Source organism: Panthera onca, chromosome B2, assembly GCF_046562875.1.
Source record: "Panthera onca isolate mPanOnc1 chromosome B2, mPanOnc1 haplotype 2, whole genome shotgun sequence".
In the NCBI taxonomy this organism is placed as follows: Eukaryota; Metazoa; Chordata; class Mammalia; order Carnivora; family Felidae; genus Panthera; species Panthera onca.
In genome coordinates this window covers 86830729-86855970 of record NC_138343.1, presented here as the reverse complement: position 1 = coordinate 86855970, position 25242 = coordinate 86830729, and the positions used below count along the sequence as shown (strand labels likewise).

At 38.7% G+C, this 25242-nt stretch overlaps 1 protein-coding gene and 1 long non-coding RNA gene across 12 annotated transcripts in view; one reads left to right on the top strand and one right to left on the bottom strand.

Annotated features, from left to right (window-relative positions):
- Positions 1–25242, bottom strand: part of KLHL32 (kelch like family member 32) — a 238094-nt gene that overhangs the window by 124378 nt on the left and 88474 nt on the right. For all 11 annotated transcript variants that reach the window (XM_078447150.2, XM_078447149.2, XM_078447151.2 and 8 more), the window contains one exon: positions 19735–19842. In XM_078447150.2, coding sequence (XP_078303276.1) covers positions 19735–19842 — 108 coding nt within the window. The remainder of the gene's footprint in view (positions 1–19734; positions 19843–25242) is intronic.
- On the top strand, positions 7784–23514 carry LOC144616402 (uncharacterized). Its single transcript, XR_013555694.2, has 2 exons — positions 7784–8350; positions 23146–23514. It is a non-coding gene; the product is annotated as an uncharacterized LOC144616402 (long non-coding RNA).

The following is a 25242-nucleotide window of genomic DNA, read 5'->3' as shown; positions in this document are numbered from 1 at the left end:
TCCTATTTTAGGACATGCCACAGGATGACGGATGAAATACTCCAGCTAGGTGCTCGAGGAGAGACAGAAGAAAAAAATCAAAAGGAATTATGAAGCTGTGGTGTAATTAATGCTACAACAGGGGTAGGCACACAGGGCTGTAGGAGTACTTGGCTGAAGACAATTCATTTCACCGAACTTGTGAAATAATTCTTCATATGAAAAAACTTGGTTCTTTTATAGTGTATGAACAACCCCCATCCCTTTCTTTTGGCTCCTTCTCCATTAGCATGATCCTGGCATTTCAAAGCTCTGAGATCAATAGGTCTGTCAGACAGTCATTTCCAACATAGTTTTCTTCATTATGTTTAAATTAATAAAATATATTATTTAACAAAATGTAAAGTTAAATTATACATACTTGCATTACCTAGAAAAATATGGCCCAATTATTTGAAAAAGCAGAACAAATTTTTGATAGTTTCTAAGAGAAATAAGCAGTCCCAGCTATTAAATATAATGAAACATGAAAGTCATTACAGGTTATAAGAAAAGCCGAATTAATTATTAAGACTTACTTTTATAACCAGTGTTCTTTCAAGTGTGATGAACATGGGAGGGTTCATCCCACAGAGCTTTATTAGTGAAGCTGGGCTTCTCCACACAGAGCTAGTTTCTTACAATGCTAATATGACCAAACAAGAAAAAAAATTACTAAAAAATGCTGACATCCGAAGATGGAAGGGCTCTGCAAGAATGAATAGGGCTAATTCCAATGTTCACTTATAGTTGGCTACTACTTTGTCACTGCTAGGTACTCAAGCACAAATAAAAACAAAGAACCGAGGAGATGATTATGCTATGGGGTAATTCATGCCAAAACAGTGGTGGCCACAGTATGCTAAAAGAGCTCTTCACTGTGAATGCCTCATTTCATAGAAAAATATTTCTATTTTTCACATGAAAAATATCATTCATATCCAGTTTCATTTGGGAAATCCCTTGTATTTGCTTTATGAATGGAGGTAAACTATGGCTGTAGGGTCCACTGTAGGAATGTGGGCAAGTCATTAACGGGTTTGTTTTTAGCACTGTTGTACAAAAAATGGGAGAGGACTACTACTTACTTACATAAAGTCTTCATAAGGATAAAATGAGATAACCCAAGTAAAATTCTTAGAATAATGCCTGGTATTTTTTATTCAATTCCATAAAAAAAATAAATCTACTTCACAAATAATTATCCCCTATTGCCAGTTTGTATACTGCCCACCATGTACCGGGTACCTTGTGAGGTAATTTCATAGGTTTTCTTTCCTTCTCACACCCTTTCCCACTCATCACTCCTGCAAGGTAAATATCACGCCCACATGCCAAATGAAGAAACTGAGGGCAGAGAAATTCACCCATTCAATTAGCAAACCTTTTCTGAGTGTTTACAATATTCCAGGCACCTTTCTAGGAACTGTGGATATGATTATAAACAACACAAACAAGTTCCCTTGTTGCATGGTGCTCATAGTCTAGGTTTTGGCCATCGGGCTAGACTGCAGGGCTACCGATTGGCAAGAGAAAAACAAGGGGAGAAAGGTTTGGAGGAAGGATCACCAGTTTCATTTTGGGATATGTTAAGTTTGTAATGCCTATTAGTCATCCAAATGGAGATATCGAAATACGGAACGATATGAGTCTAGTTGACAAGCTACAAGCCCCATACCAAATTTTCCAATCACATATTTTTGTATGACCTATGAGCTAAAAATAGTTTAAGAAAAACTTTTCTACTTGCATTTTTCAAAATTTAGTTTTATTTTTTCTAATAAAATTTCTTTTTGAGAGCACTTTTAAATTCACAACAAATTGAGCAGAAAGTACACAAAGTCTCTTATACCTCCTGCCCCCAACACATGCATAACCTCCCCCATTATCAACATCTCCCACCAGAGTGATACAGTAGTTACAACTGATTAACCTATATTAATACATTCTCATCACCCAAAGTCCACAGCTTACATTATGTTCACTCCAGATGTTAGGTTTGGATAAATGTATAATGACATCTAACCACCATTATAGTATCAAAGTTTCTTTTACTGCCCTAAAAATCCTCTGTACTCCACCCTATTCCTCCCTTCCCACCCCCCAGCCCCTGAAAACCACTGATCTTTTTACTCCATAGTTTTTCCTTTTCCAGGATGTCATATGCAGTTGACCTTTGAACAACAGGTGTTTGAACTGCATAGGTCCACTTATATGTGGAATTTTTTTGATAAATATAGTATAGTATTATAATGTATAATCTCATGATTTGCTTAATAGCATTCTTTTCTCTATATCACTTTATTGTAATATTATAGTATAAAATATATATATAGAATTTGTGTTTATACTATGGGAAAGGCTTCTGGTCAACATTAGGCTATTGGTAGTTATGTTTTGTGGCAGTGAAAAGTTCTACATGATTGTCAACTGCATGAGGAAGGAGACGGTGCCCGTAACCCTCACTTTATTCAAGGGTCAACTGCAATTGGCCTCCCAAAGTATGCAACCTTTTCAGATTCGCTATTTTCAGGTACTAATATGCATTTAAGTTTCCTCTATGTCTTTTCATGGCTTGATAGCTCATTTTTTCTTAGCACTGGATCATATTCCATTGTCTGGATTTACTATAGTTTATCCATTGACCTGCTGATGGACACCTTGCTTGCTTCCAGCTTTTGGCAATTAAGAATAAAGCTGCTATAAACATCCATGTGCAGGATTTTGTGTGGACATTAAGTTTTCAACTCCTTTGGGTAAATACCAAGAAGTGTGATTGCTGGATTGTATGGTAAGAACATGTTTAGTTTTGTAATGTTCTCCCAGTTCGTGGCTCATATTGTCATTCTCTTGACATTGACTTTTGCAGTACAGTTTTTAATTTTAATGAAGTTAAATTTATCCATTCTTTCCTTCATGGGTCATGCCTCTGGTGCTATATCTAAAAAGTCATTACTACACCCTAAGTTATCTGAGTGTCTCCTATTACCTTCTAGCAGTTTTACAGTTTCGCATTTTACATTTAGGGTTGGTGATTCATTGTGAATTACCTTTGGTGAAGAATGTAAAGTCTTTGTCTAGATTCATTTTTTTTTTTTTTTTGCATGTGGATGTCTAATTGTTCCATCACGATTTGTTTAAAAGACTATCTTTGATCCGTTATGTTATCTTTGTTTCTTTGTCAAAGACCAGTTGACCACACTTATGTGAGTCTACTTCTGGGTTCTCTATTCTGTTCTATTGATCTGTGTGGCTATTCTTTCACCACTACCACACTGTTTTGATTACAGTAGCTTTAGAGTAACTCTTGAAGTCAGGTAATGCCAGTCTTCCAACTTTGTTCTTCTGCTTCAATATTTTGTTAGTCATCCTTGGTCTTTTGCCTCTCCGTATAAACTTTGGAATCCCTTTGTTGATACCCACAAGATAACTTGCTAGGATTATGATTACAGTGAATCTATAGGTCAAATTAGGAAATTGGGAAGAACTGACATCTTAACAACAGGAGTCTTCCTACTCATGAACATCAGCATGAACATGAACACATAATATCTCTCCATTTGGTTCTTTTGATTTCTTCTGTCAGAGTTTTATAATTTTCCTCATATAGATTTTGTTCATATTTTGTTAGATTTATTTCTAAGTATTTCAGTTTTGGGGTTACTAATATCTAAGAATGGTTTTAGCTTTTTAAAATAGTTGGGAAAAAACAAAAGTTTGATACTGGCATACCTCAGAGGTACTGTATGTTCACACCACAATAAAGCGAATATTGCAATAAAACAAGCCAAATGAATTTTTTGATTTGCCAGTGCATATAAAAGTTATGTTCACAACATACTGTGGTCTGTTAAGCATGTAGTAGCATTATGTCTAAAAAACAATGTACATACCTTAATTTAAAAATACTTTACTGTTGGGGTGCCTAGGTGGCTCCTGACTTCAGCTCCTGAAGCTCCTGAAGCTTCTGACTTCAGCTCAGGTCATGATCTCACAGTTCATGAGTTCAAGCCCCACATTGGGCTCTGTGCTGACAGCTCAGAGACTGGAGCCTGCTTTGGATTCTGTATCTCCCTCTCTCTCTGTCCCTTCCCCACTCCTACTCTGTCTCTCTCTCAAAAATAAACATTAAACATTTTTTTAATATAGTATCACCAAAATCCACACCCGAAAAACAAATAATCCAATGAAGAAATGGGCAGAAGACATAGACACTTATCCATAGAAGACATCCAGATGGCCAACAGACACATGAAATGATGCTCAACATCACTCATCATCAGGGAAATACAAATCAAAGCCACACAGAGATACCACCTCACACCGGTCAGAGTGGCTAAAATGAATAAATCAGGAAACTATGGATGCTGGCGAGGATGTGAAGAAATGGGAACCCTCTTGCACTGTTGGTAGGAATGCAAACTGGTGCAGCCGCTCTAAAAAACAGTGTGGTGGTTCCTCAAAAAGTTAAAAATAGAACTACTCTATGACCCAGCAATAGCAATGCTAGGAATTTATCCAAAGGATAAAGGACTGCTGATTCATAGGGGCACATGCACCACAATGTCTACAGCAGCGCTTTCAAAAACTGCCAAATTATGGAAAAAGCCTAAATGTCCATCAACTGATGAATAGATAAAGAATATGTGGTTTATACATACAATGGAATACTACTTGGCGATGAGAAAGGATAAAATCATGCCATTTGCAGCAACATGGATGGAACTGGAGGGTATTATGCTAAGTGAAATAAGTCAGTCAGAGAAAGATATCATATGTTTTCACTCATATGTGGATCTTAAGAAACTTAACAGAACATCAGAGGGGAAGGGAAAGGGGGAAAAAAAGTTACAAACAGAGAGGCAGGGAGGCAAACCATAAGAGACTCTTAAATACAGAGAAAAAACTGAGGGTTGATGGGGTTGGGGGGAGAGGGGAAAGTGGGTGATGGGCATTGAGGAGGGCACTTGTTGGGATGAGCACTGGGTGTTGTATGTAAGCCAATATGACAATACATTATATTAAAAATAATAATATATAATAAATAAAAAGTAAAAAAAATAAAGATTTAATCTGAAAAAATTTTTAATTTTTTTAAAAATAAAAAAAATAAATAAAAATACTGTTAAAAAATGCTAACCATTAAAAAATGCTAACCATTGTCTGAGGAGACCGGCAAGTCATAATCTTTTTTTCTGGTGGAGGTCTTACCTTGATGTTTATGGCTGGTGACCAATTAGGTGGTGGTTGCTAAAGGCTGGTGTGGCTATGGCAATTTCTTATAATAAGACAAAATGTCTTATAATAAGACAAAGTTTGCTACTTCAATGGATTCTTCGTTTCATGAATGATTTTTCTGTAGCATCTGATGCTGCTTGATAGCATTTTACCCCCAGCAGAATTTCTTTCAAAATTGGAGTCAATCCTCTCAAATGTTGCCATAGCTTTATCAACTAAGTGCGTGTAATATTCTAAAGCCTTTGTTGTTATTTCAACAATCTTCACAGCATCTTCACCAGGAGTAGATTCCATTTCAAGAAACAACTTTCCTTCCCCATCCATGAGAAGCAGCTCCTCATCCATTCAAGTTTGATCATGAGCTTGCAGCAGTGCAGTCCCATCTTCAGGCTCCACTTCTAATTCTAGTTCTCTTGCTATTTTCACCACAGCTGCAGCTATTTCTTCCACTGGAGTCTTCAAGCCCTCCAAGTCATCCATGAGGGCTGGAGTCAGCTTCTTCCATACTCCTGTTAAAGTTGATATTTTGATCTTTGATCTCTTCCCATGAATCATGAATGTTTTTCATGGCATCTAGAATGTTGAATCCTTTCCAGAACGTTTTCAATTTACTTTCCCAGATCCATCAGAGGAATCACTATCTATGGCAGCCAGAGCCTTAATGAAATGTATTTCTAAAATAATAAAACTTAAAAGTTGAAATTACCCCTGCATCCATGGACTGCAGAATAGATGTTGTGTTGTGTTAGGAGGCATGAAAACAAGATTCATCTCACTGCACATCTCTATCAGAGCTCTTGGTGACCAGGTACATTGTCAGTGGTCAATAATACTTTGAAAGGAATCTTTTTTTCTGAGCATTACGTCTCAACAGTGGACTTAAAATATTCAGGTAACTATGCTGCAAACAGATGTGTTGTCATCCAGGCTTTGTTGTTCCAGGTACACAGCACAGGAAGAGTGGATTTAGCATCATTCTTAAGGGCCCTAGGATTTTCAGAATGTTAAATGAGCACTGGCTTCAACTTAAATCCACCAGCTGAATCAGCCCCTAACAAAAGAGTTAGCATGTCCTTTGAAGTTTTAAAGCCAGGCAATGACCTCTCCTTTCTAGCTATGAAAATCCTAGATGGCATCTTCTTCCAATATAAAACTGCATTGAAAATCTGTTATTCACTGTTTCCACCTTAATTAATTATCTTAGCTAGATCTCCTGGATAACTTGCTGCAGCTTCTACATCAGCACGTATTACTTCAACTTGAACTTTCATGTTATGAAGATGGCTTCTTTTCGTAAACCACTTGAACAAACCTCTGCTAGCTTTGAACTTTAATTCTGCAGCTTCCTCACCTCTCCTGGCCTTCATAGAACTGAAGAGAGTTAAGGGCTTGCTCTGGATTAGACTTTGGCTTTAGGGGATGTTGTAGCTGGTCTGATCATCTCTCCAGACCACTAAAATCTTCTCCACATCAGCAATTAGGCTGTTTTGCTTTCTTACCACTCATGTGTTTTTCACTGGAATAGCACTTCCAATTTCTTTCAAGACAAAACACAATTTAGATAATTGTTTGATGCAAGAGGCCTAGCCTTTGGCCTATCTTGGCTTTCAATATGCCTTACTTACTAAGCTTAATCATTTCTAGCTTGAGATTCTTCCTATTACTTGAACACTTAGAGGCCAATGTAGGGAGATGAACTAGTTTAATTTCAATATAAGGAGGCTCAAGGACAAGGAGAAAGACAGAGGAATGGCCAGTCAGCGGAGCAGTCAGAACATACACAACACTTATCCATTAAGTTTCCCATTTTCTATGAATGCAGTTCATGACACCCCAAAACAATTACAACACACCGAAGATCATTGATCACAGATCACCATAACAAATAAAATAGTCGTGAAGAAGTTTGAAATGTTGCAAGAATTATCGAAATGTGACACAGAGACACAAAGTGAGCAAACACTGTTGGGAAAATGGCACCAAGAGACTTGCTGGACACAGACTTGCCACAGACCTTCAACTGCTGAAAAAACAAAGCTGCAAAGTGCAACAAAGCGAAGCACAAAAAATGAAATGTGCCTGTATTGCATTATGTGAAAAAGATATGAAATTCAAATTTCAGTATCCGAAAAAAATTCATTTTATCAGAACACAGCCATTCCATCTACTGGAACATAGCAATTCATTTACATATTTGTCTCTGGCTGTTTTCATGCTACAGAGCAGGGTTGAGTAGTTGCAACAGAGCTTTATGTGGCCTGCAGAGACGAATTCTTTACTTTCAGGCACTTCACAGAGAGAGTATTCCAATCCCTGGTCTGCAGTATAAGTGGGGACTGGGAGCCAATAGTATAATATTATATAAAATATTGTGGCTCTGGATGACAACACAAAGGAAACCAGTTAAACTAAATAGGAGGAACCTGACACATGAGGAATTCAGAACCTATAGAGGGAAAGGAGCAAGCAGTCATCTGGAAGGGAATGATGGGGAGGGTACCTAAGGGGCACAGAATGTGGTGTCACAAAAGCCAAGAGAGAAAAGCCTTCAATGGAGAGGCAGGTTGACTGCACTGAATGAAGCTGAGATGACATGGTGACATTATGTAATTGGCTTGGCAATACCTGTGACTGTCAAAAGCAATTTCAGTGGAATGATGGAAGTGTCCAGACTTGATGAGTGAAAAAATGAGTGAAAATGAGTAAACATTTTCATAAGTTCTTACATTTTTCATAAGTTCTTCTGTGAAGGCAAGTAGAGAAACAAGTAGTAGCTGAAGGGGAATATATGAACAAGAAAGGGAATTTGAAACATGAGCAATAGAGCATGTTTATACGCTTGTGGGGATGTTCCAACGGAGAAGGAGAAAGTGACGACAGAAGAGACAGACACTTTCGGGAGTGAAGCCTGAGAGGAACAGAGGGAGTATGATCCAGAGCTTATGTGGAGAGGTTAATTTTTGACAGAGCAAGGATACCTCTTCCACCATGAAAGACAGAAATACACAGAACAAGTGCACAGGAACAGGGGACTGGGGATTTGATGGTGAAAAGATGCCGATCTTCCTGTCTGCACCTATCTTCACAAAGGAAGGTGAGTTTTCCTTGTGCTTGGTATACTGGAAGTAGGGTAATGGGGTGAGGGGTGGGCAGGGTTTGAGAAGAGAGAAGAAATGAGAAAAGCACCAGGAAGAAGAGGAAAGCAAATTAACTTGGAAACCAATTAGCACTGTCTGGCAAAGATGAGTTTCCATCCAAGATTTGGAATCATGGATTTGAAGTGAAAATGGTAACTTTCCCCAGCAACTACAGAGCTGATACTTACAGTAGGATGCACTAGATAATTCTCCAAAGTTGCCACAGACTGGAATCAGGCTTGGTTCCCCCTAAGGTCAGTGGCTATATTCTTTGGGCTGTGCCAAACTGTTTCTACCCTGACAGATCCATGCAAGGCTATGATCGATTTTTCAAGAGCTGTATCTATTCAATTACCATAGATCATATAGGTATTATTTTTCTCCCCGCAAAGCAAAATGCAAATTAGCCTGTTATTTTTCAGGTAGTACTCTATGAAGGCTCAATTATTCATTCTCCTATTATAACTTTTGGAGCATCAAACATCCCCAGGCACTTCACTATGTTCCAAATATTTTAAGCCCCTAGTAATCCATTTCCAATAATGCAATGGTGTGCTGATGTGGCATTTCTAACCACTATTCAATCCACTCTGAGAAAGCATTCAGCATGTATTTTTTTTTTTCTTCAGTGCATCCCTAGCATCTAGTAAGTTCTTAACACAAAGTAGGTGCTCATTAAGTATTTGATGAGTTAGTGGCTCTCAATTTGAAAATAAACTATAAATGGATGCTTTTAATGAAGTGTGCAAAAGAAATAAAATACTCACAAGTTAACTTAGGACATTCAGAGTGTTCAGATTAGTCCTTCATTTGAATGTCTGCGTCATTATTCTATTCAAATGGAAAATGTATTCATAATATAAATCTTCTCAAAACTTCTGGTTGGCCAGTTGTTTTTTATCTTGAAATCAACCACAGAGACTATATATTTTTGCTACCAGGTTGTTTTCTTTTTAAACATCCTACATTTCGAATTGTAAAACTTCAACGTGGTACTACTGGATACAAATACTAAATGCTTCCAGCAGAGGGCTCAAGTATTCTATTTTAAGGGGAAAAGTTTAGAAAGCTCGTTGTCCAACAGCAGCCATTGCAAAACTCCTTCAGAAGGCAGTTCTCACAAAAAATACTTTTCTCCTTTTGACCAAGTAATTCTAGGTCTGTGAATTTATTTAAAATAATCCAAATGAATGAAAAAACTAGATTACAATAAGGCAGCATTTATGGATAAATGTACTTTATCTAATTCCAGAGAAGAAATTAAGTAAATTATAGTCACAAAAATCTATATAAAACTACTTAGGCATATGGGTAAAAGCCAGAAAAAGAAAAATAAACCAGGGAAACAACATATAATGTGTAAATAAGTTAGGTTTTGGGTGAACAGAATTTGGATGAATATTATTTTTCATTTTTATTCCTATTTAGTGAATATTATTTTTCATTTTTATTCCTATTTAGGTTCATGTAAACATTTTGGGTGATTTTTAAAAATTTTTTATTTTATGGGGTGCCTGGGTGGCTCAGTCGGTTAAGCGTCCAACTTAGGCTCAGGTCATGATCTCGCAGTTTGTGAGTTCGAGCCCCACATGGGGCTCTGTGCTGACAGCTTAGAGCCTGGAGCCTCAGATTCCATGTCTCCTCCTCTCTCTGCCCACCCCCCCCCCATACTCATGCTCTGTCTCTGTCTCTCAATACTAAATAAACGTTAAAAAAAATTAAAATGTTTATTTTGAGAGAGAGAGAGAGAGAGAGAAGCAGAGTGAGAGAAAGGGAGGGGCGAGGGAGGGGGGCAGAGAATCCCAAGCATGCGCTGTGCAGACAGGGACCCTGACACGGGGCTGGAATTCATGAACGGTGAGATTATGACCTAAACTGAAGCTAGATGCTTAACTGACTGAGCCACCCAGGCGCCCCTTGGGTGATTTTTTTTTTTATTTTAAAAGATGAAAAACGATATGCCCTATTTTTAGTGCTGAAAACAAGGATGGAAAAAACTTTAGAAAGCAAGTGGAATAGTTTATTTATGGAACAACTTGGGAATTTGCAGACACTTCATTTTCAAAGGCAGGACTAATAGGGTGTGTTACCACTTTATTCGTGCCCACAAAAAACATTAGAGTACCTCCGGGATTTCAAAGACTTCGGAGGTTCCCAATCTCTTCACTTACCCTATTTATTTATTTATTTATTTATAAATAGGATCTGAGGCATCAATACAAGCATTTAAAAATTAGGAACATAAGCCACTCAACCTAAGAGAAAACAGGAAACAAAAAGTAATATGAGATCAGGAAAGGAGGGGTATACATACATGTGTTTTTATACCCTTATAACTATTGAAAGTAGGTCACAAACATGGCTCTAAGCTTTCTAGCATCAAACTAAAAAAGAAATGTAACCTAATATGACATAAAAAGATACAAATACTAAAGTGAATGCTAGCTTCTCCAGGCCCTGAGATCTAATGGAAATTTTCCTGCAGACATTAAGAGTGTCATTGGATGACTTACCTGGTGCTACTGTTAATACCATCAAAAATAGATTTTATCTTGTGGCGCCTGGGTGGCTCAGTCAGTTAAGCGTCCAACTTCAGCTCAGGTCACGATCTCATGGTTCTGTGGGTTCAAGCCCTGCATCAGGCTCTGTGCTGACAGCTCAGAGCCTGGAGCCTGCTTCAGATTCTGTGTCTCCCTCTCTCTCTGCCCCTCCCCTGCTCACACTCTATCTACCAAAAATGAATAAATGTTTAAAAAAATTTTTTTAATGTATTTTGCATAAGAATTAAAAGTTAATGAAGAGATTCTTTAAAACTCAGACATTCGATTTTCTGATTATCTACCTTGATCCAGGTATAAAATTTAGAACAGCTGATCAGTGGTTCTTAACCTTCTAGGGAACAGCAGAGAAATTTGTGCAGGTATTTTTGGTTGTCCCAGTAGAAGGGACACTATTGGCATTTACTGGGTGGTGGCCAAGGATGCTAGATGTCATGCAATGTACAGGGCAGTCACCAACCACAGAAATGCCCTATGTCCTGCACATCTGAATGGCCTGCTGGACGTGCACAGAAGTGAAAAACTTATTTATAAAAGTCTGAGCCCAGAATCTAGCTCTGTTTTACATATAAGCACAATTTGTTTTTTGTTTGGTATCAAGATAAACTGAATTTTCCAGGAGTGCTACCACAATAAAAGCCAAGAAAAGTCTCCTGTTTTGTTTTGTATGTAATTTTACTATTTTAGAAAATCATTTCATTATATTTTCTGAAAGAGTTCTGCCCCAGCATATATATACTGAACATATTATTGTTGTTACACTTTCTCTCTATTTATTCTTCATAGATGGTTAAGATTTCTTATTGATATGTAGAGTAATTTATGTAGGTAAGTTATACTGTCTAAGAATTTCATTTCAGGATAACCTAAGACATTCAATGCTGTCTTTTTATATTAAGGCCTGACAGATGAGGTTGAGAATCACCAAGCCTGATAGACTGTGTATCTTCTGGAAACCCATTATGAATATAATTTCTCCCAAATGAACCTTTAGTAAGAGTTGTCCCAGAAACCAGGCTGAGGCTGGAGTGTAATTATGCTCTTTTGCTGAATCAGGGGAAAAGCTGATGTACTTTAAAAAGTCATCAATAGGCTGACATCTTCTTATGAAAATTAATAAGCTAATCAAGTTCCTCCATGAAATAAACTGTTAACCTCCCTCCACTCACAGCTGACTTGATGGAGCACCTAAAGGAAGGGTAGGATTTCCTTAGGGGAAGATTCAGAGTGCAGCCAATGTTCACAAATTCCAATGATCAAGAAAGAACACTGTTTCGAAATTCTGCTTTGATTTCTGCTCAGAAATATTCTAAAACAAGAGTTACTGCTCATCCACCACAGCAAAGGAAAAATTTGAGATGAACACCGTAAAATGTAAAATGTTTGGCAACGATTTGGATGCCAAAACATCCAAAAGAAACAAGTGCATAGAAGTGCAAAATCTACCCTGAATTAACTAAGTGGGTTGACCTACTATTTTAAGTTGCTGGATATTAGCCGATTCTACTCTAGAGGACATTGGCTAGAAAAGGACTGACTGTTTATTGCCCCACTTATGACAACAGAGCCATTATCAAGAGCATACAGGAAATACTTCTCTTTCCATTCCTTATACTGGCAGTAGAGGGAGGGTGGGAGGTAGAGTTGGAAGGAGAGTAAAGACAGGCAACAAATCCAGCTCATTTGAATTGAGTATATAATACAGAGAAGATTAAAACACAAAGGGGCCACACTCATCCTTGTCATCTAATGCTATCTCAGATATCCAGAGACCCTAATCATGTTCTCACTATGCATGTTCTCTACACAAGTTCAAGCACCGTGGCCCACAAATGGGTTCCTCAGCACGGAATTAATGCCAAGAAAGATCAAATACACTATTGGCATATTGTTTAAACACATTTTGTTTTCCTAAGTGACTGAGTTTCATAATGTCTCAAAGGAAAATATCTATGCCTAAAATGGGACTCTCGGGGTGCCTGGATGGCTCAGTTAAGCGTCCAACCCTTGCTTTCTGCTACGGTCATGATCTCACTATTCTTGGGTTCGAGCCCTGCTCGGGGCTCTGAGCTGACAGCGCAGAGCCTGCTTGGGATTCTCTCTCACACTGTCTGACCCTCCCCTGCTCATGCTCCCTCTCTCTCAAAAATAAGTAAACAAACACTTTAAAATTTTTAAAAAATAAAATGTGACTCTCACTCAAGTAGAATGCTAGACTAATGTAACTGAGGTCTGACTCCATTTCTGATGTTTGCCTACTGACAGCTTTCAAGCCCCAGCCCTCTCTCTTTCCTGTTTGCCCCGCACCTGGGGAAAAGTTCAGGAAAGACTGAGTGCTCTCTTCCTTGGTGCTGGTAGGAGTTCAAACCACATGAGCTCCTGCCTGAGTGGAGAATCCTCCAGCCCCAACCCCTAACCACAACAAAAGTCAAGGCCAATCACCCCCTACATGCCCTCTGAAGCCATCTTTGGGCCTGCTTAAGAGCCACCCTGCTCTCCCCAGAAAGCCTCATTATGTGAGTAATAAACCTTTTTATATCCTCTTGGCACGTGTGTGGCATTACCAGTCTTAACATCTGAATCAAATTTTGCATTGGTTAGGGAGCCATTCTGTTTTTGCAGAGTGATTATGGGACACCTCGGAAACCCAAACTTGCAAATTATTAAGGAAGAGTCAGGAAACTTAAAAAAAAAAATCAAAGTATCAGTTTTATTACCAAATGAAAGCAGATCTCAGAAGTGTGTGGCAATTATACTTCATTACACAGAGATATTTTAGATGTGGATATGCTGAGCAAATGGCTTTATAATTCCTGCAGTATAAACTACACCTGAGTACATTCTGACCAGACGGCACAAATACAGGAGAACAGGCTGGCATGAAGTAGAGACTGTTAATTAGAACTGGTCCTGCTCTACATGGAGGAGGTCCTCCCATATGACTTCACTTTGTGTGAGTCAACTGTTCCCTTTAAAGAACAGATGGGCTTCCAGGCCAGGGAGTGCTTGGGTTCTTGGTCCTCAGCTGAGAAAAGTAAGCTTCTGGGGGTCAGTCAGGACCCAGACTTTTGAAATCTCACTTTTCATTTTTTTCACAAGAGAAGATTAGGTCCCCAACCTGTCCTTACCACTTTTGACCACCAAAACATGTCAAGGTTTATTGTTTTACTTAATAACTTAGGAAGCCATGAAAATTCCATTTGGCATATGGTTCTTGTCTGTCAAGTCAGTTGATTGCTTCCTGTGAAACCATGAACAGGAACAGGTAACATCTTCACCCTGAAACAGTAAGCCGGAAAGGGGACACACCTGCTTGTGTGTATGTTTCAATGACCCACTGATAAAACAGAAAATCTCTCCAAAGGCAAACAATGCAGAATTTCAAAGGATCCAAGGAAGCAAAAATCACTGATGACATTCAAACTTCCTTCATTTCACTCTCAAACCTTCCAATGTGGACTCTGGCACAGCTCTGACAGGAATTAAGGGAAGGAGAAAAGGATCACTTTCTGCACAATTCAAAATATTCTTCCTCAGAATGTGGATTTAGAACTGTGGCCTCCAAAGCCTGGGGCATGGTACAAGGGCCCTAGGGGCTTTTTGCTTGGCAGGTTTCTGTAGATACTGCTAGGCGAAGAAAGGATTCTACAGCTAAAATATTTAAATCACTGAAAAGCCTTGAACATGGCTCCCCAGTGATGCATTTAAGAAAAATTTCTCCCAGATTTGTTCATGTGCTACCATTTAGTTCAACCAGGTTATGTTTATAAGCAAATCTTATGGGGACTTTTTGCGTGGAAAGTGACACATATATCCCTGAAGGGATGGTCCATGAGAAGCAGTTCCAATTAAGACTCCTGTCAGTTTGCTGCTGGGTCTGAGTGCTCAGGTCTACAGAGGAAAATATTCGGCTGTGGAAAATAAATACAGTTTCGATGATCACCAAAATGGAATGCTACAGTGTATGCCATATCAGTGCCACATAAAAAAAAAATAATAATGTGAACCTATTAAGGAATCAAATCAGAATCAGGAAGAAAAACCTTGCTGCACAGAGCATGAATATTAAGGGATAGTTTCCTTGAGTTTACAATTTCTGGTGCATGAATATTTTTACATAACCACAATTATGGCTAAAACGTTTTTTTCACTTAATAGAGTATCATACTTTACTATATTTCCAAAGACTTTAAAATATTAATATTAATGGTTACACAAAATCTCCTTGTGAAGATTGTACTAAAGCATTCTCTGGATAAGAGGAAGGTAATTAGGATGGGAGTCCCAAGGACATGGCTTCTTCCATGTGATGAAGAGCCAAGGCTGGAGTTACCAAATGATAAAGAGAAAAGCAAGGGCATATGGATACCAAAGAGTCCTTTCTCTTCAGATGCCCAGATATGACATGGCTGGTTCATGGCTGACAAAGCTGGGAGTACCTGGAGGTGGGGAATTTTAAAGGAAACTACAAATGCCACTATCGTTGGGTACATAGTTTCTCTCTCAAAGCTACAAGGAACAGAACGAGAGGACAGTTCTCTGGAAAGTCAGGGGAAGCTAATTAGGCTTAACCCCTTGGTCCAATCTAAGGAAGGTATTTAGCACAGTACTTGGCATACAGCCTCTCTTCCTTAACACCACCAGAGCCAGAGTGCACCACAGTGAACTTTATTGTGGTTCTCAGCACTGTTTGCTTCCTATTTTGTCCTTAGTTACTCAAATTCCTAGGGGCCTATTCTAGGACCTTTGAGGTTGAAAGTCCTTCCAGAAGCAGGGCTCTTCTCTCTACAGAAAGGTCTTGGTGTTAACTGCTCCTCACTATCTTCTGGGCTTTCTTAGCAACACCTGCTGACTCTTGAGTGGCTGACCTCTTGTCTAGTTAGGACTGGGAATCCTCCTCCCAGGCAATGTCCCCATCAGAATCCCTTTTTGTCTCTTCTTCCTCCCCTTCTTCTTTCCTGATCTGAAACACAAATGAATTCCTGGCCAGAGCTGGAAAGTGAGCAGACTAAGGGAGGCCAAGGTAACGGGTAGTCTCTCCCACCAAATTAAGTGAGACTTTGTGTTTTCTTAGGTTTACTTTGTCCTTTCCCCGCTAAGGCAGATCTGCCCAGTGACAGTTTACATCACACCATTTGCTTCTGACCTCACTCCCAGTGCCAGCCCAGAACAGGACCTAGAGAGCAGCCTGGCTCTTTTGCCCCTCATGGCTGCTTCTGCTCTATATAGCTGTGCAGACACCCACAAGGGTTGCAATGCATCCCAGCCTCAGCACAAGCTGTGCCCCAAGAAGGGCGTGCGTCTCTCATCAGTGGGAAGGCAGAATGTGTGCTTGCTCAGCCCTATGTAAGGCTTCTTAATAAGAAAAGTGCATGCATTTTCAGAGGATGTATTAGCATTAGGGGAAAAGTTTGCCCTTTCTTTAAAATTTCTGGATGAAATCTGTGACCAAGTTTGAGAAGGCTATGCTTTAGAGCAGTATGTAGGAGGAACATGCACACGTCTTGTCACACGTGGCGGCATTCATTCATCACACCCACTCTACTTCCAATGTACCTCCCAAGACAGCAACAATTTTCAGACACTTAAAATACTTATATTTTATACTATGCCTACTACCACTGACTAAAGGTATAATCAACTGCCAGTAAAAATAGCTATCGGTAGAGAAGTTCAATGTTAACCCTCATTTTTACAAATCTATATGATGACTAAAAGACAACAGATTAGCAAATATCCACAATAGTAAAAAAACAAGAAGCGGAAGAACTATGCTTTTACTCCTGCTTCCATGTGCCAAACTCTTTGCTTAATGTTAACTTTGATTCCATAGCAAGAGAAAGCAGCTTTCTGCATTTCCCAAGCACACTGCAATTTCACGTTCTGCCATTATCTCTGTTCACATCTTAAACGGAAAACAGACTTATTATAATGTCATTTTTGGTGTTTAAGAAAACAAAGTACCATGGATGTTGTCCAAGAAAGACTATATCAATGTCCACTGTGCAGCAAAGAGTAATCATATTACCAGTGCAGCAACTTGGAGCCCTCATGAACTGAGTGTTGCAAAGGCCCCAGGATGAGAGCAGGTCACTCTCTAAAATGTCCAAATGCTTCCCTGCCTCCTTCAACAAAGTGGAACAAATATGACTTAACCTTTCCTCAGTGACCTAGGACATTAAGAAAGAACAATGGATTTGAAATTAAGAAGACTGACTTGACTCACTGAGTCTGTATTCACTGGGAGAGTGATTTCAGTCATTCCCTGCACCTTCCCGGGCCCATCATCTTCACGATGGATCATTGCATTCTGCAGACCTGTCTAGAAGATGAATTCAAACAGCACACATAAAGTGCCTAGGGTAGTGTCCTTGTTCTTGCAGAAGATGCTCCATGAAATGCCAGCCCACTTCCTGTCCCTCAGCACACAATCTGAACAGATGAGTTACTGCTATATGCTGCAGGCTGGCTGCCGCTCTGTGGGTGGACACATCAGAAACAGGTCACTGGGCAGAATAAATGCAACTCTGGGTCTGGCCCTAGGGCTTGCTTTTTTTTTTTTTAAGCAGTTATTGGCTTTCCTTTCTCCTCATAAAAGTGGAATATGAGCATATGACTCCTAACTGATGAATATGATTGCAAACTTCTTCCCAAGCAGTTTTCTTACTCTTCAAAAAGCCCCCTTCATAAAGTTCATGTTTCATAAATCCTTTATGCCACAGGCACTATCTCTCTACATAATGTGAAAGAAACTACAAGGCAATCAAAAGCAAACAATAAGACAGCCACTTATATCTGCATGCATGTTTTAACTCAGCCTTTATAGCAATTTTTGTGCCCTTCTGTTTACTAATGATTTAAATGCTTTGCAGCCCATAGCTTCTGAGCTTAAACTTTTTCGTTATTAATGCAACTAAGTACAAAAACTACTTACTTGGATAGTTTTATTTAAAAAACACACAAGATTTACTATTTCATTCCCACTGCATACCAGCAAAGTATGAGCTACGGGTTATCAATAGTACTTTAGGGATGGGCAAATGCGGGTGTGACTGTATCTCAGATGTGAAGAGAGAAATCTACACAAGACACAATTTAGAGCTGGCTATCTGTCTTTACATCTGTAAACCAAAAATCATATAACACATTATTTACTCAGCTCACTGGGAATCTGTTTTGGCAAATCTGTGAACAATAACTGTCCACCTGAATTTCCTAAGGCATGAAATCTGGCTGGGCTGAACCCTGAATTTGTGATCCACTTCCTTTCTATTTCCCTTTGCACCTGCTACTTGATGGATGATTTTTTTCCCTTTCTACCCACTATTTTTATTTCAGCTGCCAGACTTTGCCTCAATTATTCTATGAAACATACCTCAAACTCTACTAGCTCTAGAAAAGAAAGTGGATAATATCATACAGTTTAATAAGCCTCTAAAGAGGAAAATTTAGCAGAAAAGTGAACTCCCAACATTCTTCAAGACTCAAATACCACCTTCTCTGTGAAAGTTTGTACTGATGGCTCCAGATAATCACATCCTCCTTTTTGTCTGTACTATCTCCTGTATTCTGCTTCTATTATATCTCCCAACACAATGAGGACATGTGATTACGTGTATGGCTCTCTTCCTCACCAGGGTGTGGGCCTCCTTATTTTAGCATAGAGGATACTAAACATATGTTAAATAAAATGGAATTAAACAACCCAACTTTATAAAAGAGGATAAACATCCAGTCAGTGTGTGGATTGATTTTGAGTGGTTCTCAAATGAAAATGGGGGGTTGGAGGTAGGTAAAATGGGTGAAGAGGGTCAAAGGTACAAACTTCTAGGTTTAGATAAATAAGTCCTGGGGATGTAACATACAGCATGGTGACCATAGTTAACAATACTGTTGTATATTTGAAAGATGCTAAGAAAATAGATTTTAAAAGTCCTCACCACAAGAAAAAAATATTTGTAACTATGTATGGTGAGGGATGTTAACTAAACTTTGGTAGGACATGTATCAAACTATTATGTTCTATACCTAAAACTAATACAATGTTATATGTCAGTTATATCTCAATTAAAAATAATTTCAAAAGGAAGGTTTTTGTGTGTTCTAATAATTGTTTCAGTAACATAAAACTAGTAAAGAACGATGATGCTTCAGACCTAGATTCATACGGTCTTTATGCAGTCTTATTTTGATTTTCTCTGATAGTCACACACTGACTCACATTCTATTAGTTCTCATCATTACTCTTTCATTAAAAAAAAGAAAATGGATGTTCTCTGGAAATACCTGTAAACTCTATGACAATTTTAATGATGAACAATTTTGGCTTTCAAACCATCACATTATAATCTATTACTTGAGACCCTGAATCTCAGATATGTGTGGAGGACAGGGTGCCAAGATGTTATACATGGCTTCTCAGGGCTTTACATTTTTTTAAGCCAATAAAGTCATGATTAAGTAATAGAGCTTCAGTAATAACAACTCAAGTTATTTTGCAAACTCATTCCCATATGACAGTTCTTTAGGATATTTTAAAATTACACCAGCAAGCCACTGAGCTCAGATTAAAATATTATGCTCCTTGGGTCCTATTTAAAATCAAATTGCTTTACTTACCTTTCCATCATTTTAGTTATAAAATTAAGGAGACGTGAAACTTTTGTTTTAAACATCAAAATGAAAAACAAGAAAAACACCCAAATCTCATACTTCAAGGATAATCCCCTCTGGTTGGCTGGAGCTAAAATGTTAAACCTTTCAGATGACATGTGGTACCATACCTGTCCTGTGTATGCAAACTCCAGGGCCTGCTTTAAGCCAAGGCTGGTCACACCATGTAAACTGACCTCGTCAGCTCCACTTTCCACCATACAGAGACTGAACATCGCCTGAGATGGGAGAGAAAGGGAGGGATGGGGAGTTATGGAACTTAAAAAGCAAGGAAACAAGAAAAGTTCTAGAGAGACTAGGAAAGAAATACATCCCATAAATTAAAGATTGATTTTGGTTTTTGAAATGCGTCTACAAAAAGCCACTGCAAATCACTCTGTCTAAACAGAGTAACACACAAATGGCATCGCACACCTCACACACAGAGTCCCACTTAATCCCACGGTTGTTCTCTGGGGTGGCTGTGTTGAGGCTCACTCACTGAACTCAGTCTCTCGATCTGGGGTCTCACTGCTACCATGAAATGTGGAGCACTTCCAACTTGCCAACAAGATATGGAAAGCAGCACCTTTGTCTCTTAACTTCTCTGCATATTTTCTACCTCATCTTAATGACAGACCTCATTCCTCTCACCTGCCATGTATCACACACTCTGTTCCAAGGGTTCTCAAAATGTGGCCCCTGGCCTGGCAATATCAGCATCACTGGGAACTTTAGAGTATGGGTGGCGGGGGCCCCAGCCCAGACCTACTGACACAGAAACTCACAGTGGAACCCAGCGATGTGCATTGTGATAGGCCATCCAGGTGACTCTGATGTTCACTTGAGTTCTAGAACCACTAAGTTATTTACTGAAAATCAATTTGCCCCCAAACCAACTCCCCAAATGGCCAACTTACTGAAAATCAGGTCTACAGGATGATCAGTATGTCAAGTGAAAGCTTAAAAATTAAATAAAATGAAACCTTGCCAAATAAAAAAAAAATGCACTGGCTTGCTTCCTGTCCAAAAACAAAAACAAAAGATACCCACTTTTTTGTTTACACATAATTTACACAAGTGTAATTTATACACTTGTAACAAGTTTGATTTAACAGGTATAAAGAGAATATCCCCTTTTCCGTTACCAACGATGAAATGCACTTTTTAGAAAAGTATATACATCTATATAGCAAAGAATTAACCTCACCCAAAGGAAGCTCTGGTCTTTTCCCTTGGCTTCTGGAAGGTGATCACCAGACCCTTAGAACATCCTGCTTGACAGGAGTGTCTTTGTTTGTTGGAACTTTGACCAATGACAGTCTAACACCAGGATTTACAATGGTGGTTTGGGCCACACTGTATCAGTTCTGACCTCCAGAGGAAATGGAGACTAAAGGTATTAGTCTGACCTCTAGGAGAGGCTGGAGATGAAAAGTCAATCACAATGGCAACCTGTGAGTGGGCCCCAATAAAAACTTTGGACACCAAAAGTTTGGGTATGTGTCCCTGGTTGGCAGTCCTCTGCATTTTGTCACTTAGGGTGGCTAGGAGACAATGCTATGATCCCACAGAGGCAGGACGGCCAGCAAATCTGCATGTGGTCCCTTTCTCAATTCTGTCCTATGTGTCTCTTTCCTTGTCTAATTCCAACTTGTTTCCTTTCCCTGTAATAAGCCATTTCCATGAGTATAAAAGTTTTCAGCAAGTTCTGTGAGACTTCCTAGTGAATTAATGAATGTGAGAATAGTTTTAGGAACCCCTTCTAACTGGCAACTGGTATCAGAAGTGATAGAAGTCTTAAGGGGATGGTGCCTTCAGAATGTACAGTTTAGCTAACTTCATAGAGATAAAATTAAAAAGTGGGTGGGAAAAACCCCTCACTCTTCTCTATGGTAATATTTTAGTTCACACTAAATTTTTTAATTTTAGAAATGTGATTTTTTTTGTTTTGTCAATGTATTAACATTCATCTCTTAGCGATTTTTGTGTTTTGATAAATCTATTTTTCATCCTCACAATTCTACACATTTTAAGTTAATATATATTGAATGGTGGTATTAATTGATGATCTATTATTCTTTCTGGAGCTCGTCATTTCTGTATCACTGCATTTGAGAGTTCTGAAATCTTATAATGAATAGAATTGTCTTTGTTAGCTTCCTTTATAGTTAAAATTTTAATCGTTAGAAACACCAAATTATTACTCTCTTATCATTTGAGAAATGTAAAGAATATTTTCAATGTTTTCAACTTGAGACAATAAAAAACAATATTCAAAATATCCTAAAGGCATTGGGAGTATGTAATGTGTAACATACACAATTATATTTGCTATATTAAATAGCATTCAGAAGATTTCACTTTCAGAAATTGGCTTTATCATGAATAAATGAAATCTAACATTCCTTTAGAAACTGTTAATGGTGAATGGTCAATACGGTATATTTGGCAACATGGTTAGTGAGTGAGTTGATCTGGCTTGCTGCTAGTGCCACTGGGAGTTAAGGGACTCTGGGAATGGTTAAAAACACGATCTGAAGTCACATAATCCTTGGTTTGGTGAACCACGGTGATCAAGGGCAAATTTGTAACCAAACCATTCTGGGCTTGATTATAAACACTAGCAAGTGACTGGGACACACATGTAACCTCTCTCTGACTCAGTTTTCTTATCTAAAAAATGGGGACAATAATTGTACCACTTCATGAACTTGTTTGAATATTAGATGACACTACATATATGAAGTGTTCAGTATATTACCTGTATAAGGCAAGGTCTTAGTGAAACTTCTATACTGTAATAACGATGAAATAGAATTCTATCTCCCTTACGTATTCTTTGGTTAAAAGCAGTGATACATTAGGAACACTAGTCTCCGGGGGTTTTGTTGCTGTTGTTGTTTTAAATTTTTTTAATGTTTATTTATTTTTGAGAGAGAGACAGAATGTGAGTGGGGGAGGGGCAGAGAAAAAGAGGGAGACACAGAATCCAACTCAGGCTCCAGTCTCTGCGCTGTCAGCGTAGAGCCCAACGTGTGGCTCAAACTCACAGACCACGAGATCATGACTTGAGCCGAAGTCAGATGCTTGATGGACCGAACCACCCAGTCCCCCTGTTGTTGTTGTTTTCAATTGAGGTGCAGCTATAGATATAAAAGGCTATCAGAAAATTAATTTTAATGTAAATGGATTCTGCTTATGCATTCGTGGAATATCTAAAATTTCAAAACTATGGACATCTGGCTGGCTCAGTCAGTAGAGTATGTGACTCTTGAATTCAGGGTCATGAGTTCAAGCCCCACATTGGCCATGGCCTACTGAAAATATTAAATCAATAAATCAATAAAATTTCAAAACTAAAAAGCACAGGTCATAATAATAAAAAGATCTTTTAATTTGTGTAATTCCGAATTTGCTTCTAGATTTCTTATTGCCACTCTAAAAACTGAAAGAAATTCCAGTTGTTTTCAATGTCTGTTTTTTATTATGTGGCTTGTTTCAATTTTTAATATATTCCCGATATGAATTTTTTTTTTCAGATCTTCCAAGTTGTAACAGTACCTGAAATGGTGCCCAGCTGCTCTCTATCAACTCCACTGCTGACAGAAATGATTCAAACTGCACAAGAGTTATCTGGGTTAATGAAATGCAAAAAGTCCCTCAGAGCAAAGGCTACAGAACAGAACAAGAGGCCAAGGGAGGCCTTTTTTTTTTTTTTTTTTGAATCTGCTTTCCTTGGGTTTTTTCAAAAGCAACCACAGCAAAGGTGGCATAGAACAGGCATCCTCAACCAGGGTGCTAGAACTTGACACCTGGCTTGGCAGAGTCGGGGACAGAACACAACCCCTTGAATAACGTACATATATCATTGTACATGTTTGAACAGGCAATAAAGGAACTCCAAATTTGTCAGTATGGTTATGTTAGAGGGTATGACTATAGAGGGAAGGAAAAGACTATTACTTTTATTTCATTTACATAGTATTATTTGTCATTAAAATAAATATGTGTTACCTGTGTATTTCTAACAACTGCCTTTTGAAAACTTTGTTTTAGTTTTAATATTCAGGACTCTGCAGAAAGATACATCTGATTAAAACCCTGGGTCCCATAATCCACAGTCAAGTGGCAATTTACCTTCAACATGTGACCTTTGGCTAATGTATTAGTTTCTCTGAACCTTAGGCCCTTTATCTGTAACATCGAGATGATACAAACCTCATAGGTTGTCTTGAGGTTTAGGTACAATTATGCTTAATATCAAGCACAGTATCTGGCACAAAGTAGAAGCTTAATAAGTAGAAGCTGTTATTCTAATCCAAGCTGACTGCCCTACTTTCCCAAGTCTCTCTTCAATCTCAATTAAAATGAGAGCTAAGAAACAGCTCCTCCTCTGCCCTCTGCCCAAATCTTCTTCTTTCAAATGCTTTCCTAATGACAGCCCCACTCAAAATCCCTGTCTGGCTGTAGGACTTAACTTTTATCACATACTCCTACACCCTACGTTAAGGTCTGACCACATCATAAAAACCATCACCATTTCCACAAACACACAACCTCCATTCTGATAATCATACAGTCTTAGAAACTTAATGTTATAAGTTTAAAACATCATAATTTTTAAAAGTTACAACACCGGTTAATAAGAAGAAAAAAGGAAATTATTAAATCAATTATTATCTATGTTTGGGCTTAATAATCTTACAAGGCACCTCAATCGGAAAAAGCCTCACTGGGGGCGCCTGGGTGGCTAAGTCAGTTATGCATCGGACTCTTGATTTCAGCTCAGGTCATGATCTCATGTTAGTGAGACTGAGCCACATGTCAGGCTCCATGCTGGCTGTGGAGCCTGCTTGGGATTCTCTCTCTCCCTCTCCCTCTGTCCCTTCCCCGCTGGGGGGTGCTTATGTGCACTCTAGCTCTCTCTAAAAGGAAGGAAAAACAGAGAAAAAGCCTCACTGGATACCACCAAAGTAAGGAAGAACCCAGTCATTCATCAGCTTGTGAAACTTGTGAAATGTCAAGAGAACTTGTGAAACAATGTCAAGAGAGCTTCTAGAGCCCACAGGGAAGGACAAAGTGTCTTTTGGTAGCAAAAGAGGTGATGGGACCATGGTGCTGTCCTTTAGCACTGAGTGTCCTGAAAAGGTAAACTGCGAGCTCAGTGAAAGTGGGCACCACATCTTCCTTACTCCCCATGGAGCCCCTAGACCCTAGCACGGCACACATACAATAAATAGAGATGAATGGATGAATGAATGAAACAACATGCTCTTCAAAAGTTCAGATGACGATGCAGCTGCAATGATGTCCAGCTGTAACACAGGGTCATAAACAAAAATAACTAATCTGACATAGGCAGAAATTTTCTGGATGCAAGGTGTTTTAGACAAATAGCTAAAGTAGCTACAGTTAAAGAAAAAGATTATCTACCATAAGCTAAATACACATTAGTTCAAAGCTAGACATTTAGAAAGAAGTAAGAACATATGGCAATGCCCTCTATGAAGCCACAACATTCTGCCAAAGCATGGGATAAGATTCTGCTCAGAAATATGGAAGCATCGTACAGATTCTTCCTTGGTTCACACTGTTTTTGTCTTTGGGAGAGACTTGGCCAGGCTGAGATTTACAGT